At 33.4% G+C, this 5,567-nt stretch overlaps 1 protein-coding gene across 20 annotated transcripts; it reads left to right on the top strand.

Moving 5' to 3' along the window:
- Nucleotides 1–220: 220 nt before the first annotated feature.
- On the top strand, nt 221–5,352 carry LOC112765524 (uncharacterized). 20 transcript variants are annotated; one of them, XM_072223518.1, is made up of 12 exons: nt 245–531; nt 694–798; nt 1,120–1,271; nt 1,518–1,633; nt 2,540–2,563; nt 2,673–2,756; nt 2,847–2,956; nt 3,052–3,142; nt 3,305–3,870; nt 4,181–4,436; nt 4,763–4,864; nt 5,030–5,352. In XM_072223518.1, exons 5-9 carry the CDS (start codon nt 2,561–2,563, stop codon nt 3,842–3,844), a joined length of 828 nt encoding a protein of 275 aa, XP_072079619.1. In that variant the 5' UTR covers nt 245–531; nt 694–798; nt 1,120–1,271; nt 1,518–1,633; nt 2,540–2,560; the 3' UTR covers nt 3,845–3,870; nt 4,181–4,436; nt 4,763–4,864; nt 5,030–5,352. The 20 variants fall into 20 exon arrangements, with proteins under 20 accessions (XP_025667199.1, XP_072079614.1, XP_025667201.1 ...); XM_072223517.1 differs by having other exon boundaries at nt 694–1,035; XM_072223516.1 differs by having other exon boundaries at nt 684–798.
- Nucleotides 5,353–5,567: the final 215 nt, after the last annotated feature.

Genomic DNA, 5,567 nt, shown 5'->3' with positions numbered 1-5,567 from the left:
ATCATATAATCTTATTCGTCTCACTATAAGAAAAAAGATTTTTAGCGACAAACTTTTAGCGGCCATAATATTATTGCCATAATTTCTCTTTTTAAAACTAATTTTTAGTGGCAATTGTATATTTACCATTAATACTATAAATTTTAACGGCAATTTAAACTATAGCCACTAAAAAGAAGCTAAAATTTTAAAAATAATAAAAAACTTAAACTGTTAAACCAAAATTATCTCCACTTGCCCCACCACTCTACCTCACACTACTCTCAGTACTTCATTCCCTCTGAGAAACGGACACCGTTCTTCTTCTTCTCTTCTTCTTCGAACCGCACTCTGAGAACTTCTTCTTCTTCTTCTTCTTCTTCTCACATCTCCATCATTCCTCCTCCTTCTTCTTCTTCTTCTTCATTCCATCTTTTTCATCGCTCGAATCTCTTCCAAGTTTTCATCTCAATTTTAATCGCAATCTGAATCATTTCTCGGACAAGCTAGTGCTGATTTTGATTGAAATCTGAATCGCGCTCTAGTCATCAGGTACGAGTTCCTTAATCTCCCTCTCAATTCTGATTCCTGTGCTCCCAATTTGTGTTCTATCGCAACCTGGTGTATTTTTCCAATTCTTTTTGGTTTATTATACATTGCTAAAATTCAATTGTCACTGTTATTCTGAAATATTTATTTGATAGGATGAATTAGGATGATTAGGGTTTAGTGTTGGGAGTGGCGGTGTTTGCTTTCGTCTTCGTATTTGTCTCTGCAGACGATGTTGTTGTGCTCACCGAAGATAACTTTGAGAAGGAGGTTGGTCAGGACAACTGGTGATTTATTTACTCTTCCTGCTCCCTCTCGTTTTGTCTATCTATGTCTCTCTACTAATCGAGAAATGGTTTATCACTGAGTATCTGAATTCTATGATTAGAAGATCTAGATTTCGATTCTTGTTTTCCATCATTCTAAATACAAGTTGAATCTGGCAACATGCTAAAATGAGTGTGTGTCTTCTTCTAACTTCTAAGTCCGAAAGCAACTCTGTGTGAGGTGTGTATTTGTCTATTTGGAAAGATTTTCATGGCATGTTTTGTTTTTGAGTTTAATTTTGTTTTTATGGGGTTCTTTTTGCAGAGACCGAACAAGGGGTTGCATTAGCAATTTTGAGGGGAGTGATTGACTTCAAGAGGAGCCATGGCCGCAGATATCAGATAGTGCTAAGAGCCTCGTGAGGCAGATGCTGGAGCCTGATCCTAAGAAGCGGTTGACAGCGGAGCAAGTTCTTGGTGAGTCACTCAGTTGTCTTGCATTTGGTTCCAGATATTGGCCCATCCATTTTGTCCCCCAAAATGTTTTAGGGATTTATGTGATAATTGTATAACCCCCCTCTTAAAATTGATTTGCACAACTTCTGTCTTTGGGAGATATTTCTATTTCATTGTGTATTTGTGTTAAAAAAGGTTAATTTATTGAGATTCAGTTTAATGTGTATAGAAAGTGATTCAAGATATTTGCTGTCATTATGGTTGCAGAACATTCCTGGCTACAGAATGCAAAGAAAGCTTCAAATGTTCCGTTAGGAGATATTGTGAGGACAAGGCTTAAGCAGTTCTCCGTGATGAATAGATTCAAAAAGAGAGCTCTTCGGGTTAGTAGCATCTATTGTGGTTTATGCATAATGGATGACTTAATATCTATATACTATGTTTTTATTTTAGTGATTTACATAGATTATAACGATTTGCAAATGTTGTAAATGGATAATTTTAAGCTCTATTTTATTTAAATACATAAATTGTGCTAAAAATAATATCTCTACGACAAAAAAGGATATTTGTTTTATATTTTGTAGAATTTGAATGATAAATTGTCTTCTCTCATGTAGCACGTATTTAATATATAAAATAATTATAATTTTAATCAATTTAATTCATAATTAAAATTTAGATAGATTAAAGCCAAGTTTCTGAAGCATATACATTAAATATACTTTTGAATTATTCAGAATGATATTCAAATACGCTATTTCATGTTCAAATAAAATATATTGATTTAATGGGTTAAATATATAACTAATTAGTTTAAATGACTATACCCCCACAAGACCTCAACCATGTCTTGTCCCTAAGATTGAGAAAGACCTCTCTCCACAGCAATATCCCTTCCTTCAAAAAGTAAAAGGTAGCTTGATTAATCGTTCTCACTCTCACTCTTAGTGCTCCACATACATTTATGCAGGCCATTATTGGTATCCATTGAATTCTGAAAAATAGAGTAAAAAATGAAAATAGTGAAGTGAGGGGCTATGGAACTGTTTTGAGGCACCGAAAATGACTATAGCTTTTGGGGAATGGGATGAAAGCAATTGCTAAATGTGATTGTGACAACTTAGTGTTATCATTTACATATCTTACGTAGTACCATGTCCGTCTTTGTATTATCTGTGGAATATATATAGTTATTTATTTTTGTGAAGAACGATATTATGTAGTATATAGAGGTAGAAATAATCAAAGATATGTAACTGATTGTTTTCTATACTATTCCCTTGCAGACTCTGCAGAGTTGAATCCAAATGGTGTTACTATTCTTTTGGTTTTGGTTATGATTTTTCTTTTTAAAGGGGAATTATATGTTTAATATTGTAATCTGTATAATAATATATATATTTTTCATATCAAATAAAGTGTAGAGTATGGACTACTATGTGTGCAACTGATAAGAGTGTTCTGGGTCTTTCTTCCAATGTCTTATCCTCCTACTATTATTATGTAAGCAAAATTGGTTCAATTAAGACTTTTTTTCAATTCTGTCTTACTATTACTAATTAGTAATTAATCCTTTTTTCTGTCTCCTTTTAGGACTTGGTCCCACTACCAGGATCAAACAATGAATCTTGGTGCCAAGGGCTGGATGGATTGGCTTCAAGATCTGCTGAATACTACAAGCAAGGTGCTCGATTTGCCAAGTGGTAAGTCATTCTTCTTTTATTCTCTAAGAAATTTTCTTGGGGATAAGATCTATCGAAATTGAATGTAACTGATTGTTTGCTTTTGTATTGTACAGGCAGACAGTTGTTAGCATTCCATGTGGTCCTTCTGCATTAGCTGTTAAGGAAGCAGCATGGGGACTTGCACGATATGCTGCTATCTCTCAGGTATTGTTTCACTATTGACTCTCTTTCTGTTGAAATTAGCTCATTCTCATAATAATAGGTGCATTTTTTTAGTTTATACTTTTGGTCTCCATGCATATGTGAAGTTAGAATTGATTTACCAATTATATTACATTTATGGACATCATTTGTGTTTCTTTGCAGGATAATGGCCTTGTTCCAATTGTAGAGCCGAAAATTCTTCTAGATGGTGATCACCCGATTGAGAGGACATTATATATAAATGTCATTAGCAATCTCTGCTATATCTATAGGGCAGCAAGGAAACAAGAGAGCATGAGGCTTACTGCAGGATCATGCTTAGTGCGCTTAGTTCGGTTTAACCATCCTAGCATTCAGTTGGTTGCAGAGAAATTGTCATTCAAGGACCTTGCTTCATCCCTTGTCAAGGGTAGTCCAAGAGAGCAGCAAGTTAGCCTGAATCTCCTTAACATGGCAATGCTTGGAAGTCACATGTTGACAAATATTGGAAGATACCTCATACCTCTTGCAGAGGACAAAAATTTGATTCCAAGTCTTTTGTCTCTTGTTGAGCAGGGTAGTGAAATTCTAAAAGGAAAGGCACTTTTCTTTGTGGCTCTACTTTGTAAGCATGGTAGGAGGTGGCTTCCACACTTCTTAGCAGTTCATTGTTTAAACACAAAGTGGTTACAATTCACGTCCTACGGCAGCTGGCCAATCTAATTAAACTCATTGAGACACTGTTTCAGGTTAGTGACTCAACCATTGTCGCTGTTATCCTTTTAATGATATGTTTTATTGTTTAATTGTTTTCATGGACCTTGACTCGCTGCTTGTTGAAAAATAAAATGAAGGTGTTTGGCTGACTGACCACAGTCACTAATTTAGTCATAAATTGATTTGCTGATATATACTTGTTAATCTGAAAACATGAGATTTTGTTGTTAGGAACCTTCTATATATCTCTTGATCAAATCAAATTAACAAATTCTTAAATTTGATCAATTTTTGACATATTGTTTGATTAATTAATGTCTCAAAAAATGATTGCTTGATCAGCTTGACAATATTTATTGAGGACAACTGGTTCGGAGATCACAAAAGTTCAGAAGATTATGCTGTATGGTTCAACCAGACAAAAAGAAGTCGTCAAAAACTGTAGGCACATAGTGATAATTTCTTGCTTAAGCTTAAGCTTGACAATACGTACAGTGGAACAAAGCAAGCTGCACATAGGTTGAAGATTATATTTGGATTAGCTGGTCTGAAAGCTGCTGAGCTTCATGGAAATCTTACTCAAGCCCAGTTCCTTGAAGTATGTTTCTTAAATTAATAAATTGGCAGTAAGGTTTGCTTAATATTTATATTTGTGTTATGCTAGGATATTTTTGCTCATGCTTGGTAGGCTTTGGAATAATTTAGGAAGCAAGAAGTTGACTTTTTTATTGTTTTATTTGCTTGGAGTTCTGGGATGCCTTGGATTACAATTCTGTGTGTTCACTTCACATTATTGTTTAAGAAATAGTACTTCCTAATAGTAGTATTATATTATGTGGCTTTGAACCTTCCATTCACTCTCTGCATTTTCTCATTCCTAAGATTTTCCATTTAAATATAATCATGCTCTTATGAAATGGGCAGGCTGAAAACATGATTACTCATAAGGAAGAGATCTTTTCCCGCTCTAAAAGAACCTGGTTTGTAACAGAGACAGAAAAGAAGGTTGCTGCAAAAGCACCGAAGGTAAAATTTCTTGTTTTATTGTTGTGATATTCCTCAAATTTGATATGTATTATTGTCTCACATAATAAGAACGTGGTTTTTATTAATCTACCTATTAGGATATATATTCAAACTTGTTTCCATGCATTATTTAGTAATTGCATGATGGATTTTAAACTGATGCAGAAAAATTTGCCGAGAAAGCGTAGAAAATTGGAAGCGGCTAGAGAGATGTTGGAAGATGAAGGAGATGATGACAAACCTGATTGTTAATTAAAAATTGGGAACTTTGCTTCATTCTCTCTGCTGCATTATTGTATTGCATTTGTGCTAGGCTCTATTTGTTTACTTTTGATCATTAACTATGTGCTAATCATTGATGTAACATAGAATTGTAGTATTTGTGTTGTTTAAATTTGTATTATGTTTTGTTACTTTTCAAGAGAATTTTGTGTATAAATATTTAATTGAATTTAATAAAATATTTCATTTTGTAATAATTCATTTTAGTATATTTATATTATGTATAATAATAATAATTGTTGGTAAAAATAATTTGAAATTTTAGAAAAATAATAGGTTGTTATTTCTAAAAGAATATAATTAAAAAAATCTTAAGATTTTAGCGGCAATAGTAATGGCAACTAAAAGTAAATAATATTACAATTTTAGAATTATTTTTAGTGGCCATATAAATTGCCGGTAAAATGAGTTTTGGCGGCAA

The sequence above is a fragment of the Arachis hypogaea genome, chromosome 17 (assembly GCF_003086295.3).
Source record: "Arachis hypogaea cultivar Tifrunner chromosome 17, arahy.Tifrunner.gnm2.J5K5, whole genome shotgun sequence".
In the NCBI taxonomy this organism is placed as follows: domain Eukaryota; kingdom Viridiplantae; phylum Streptophyta; class Magnoliopsida; order Fabales; family Fabaceae; genus Arachis; species Arachis hypogaea.
Note: the sequence above shows the minus strand (reverse complement) of the source record. Positions and strands in the feature narration are given on the sequence as shown.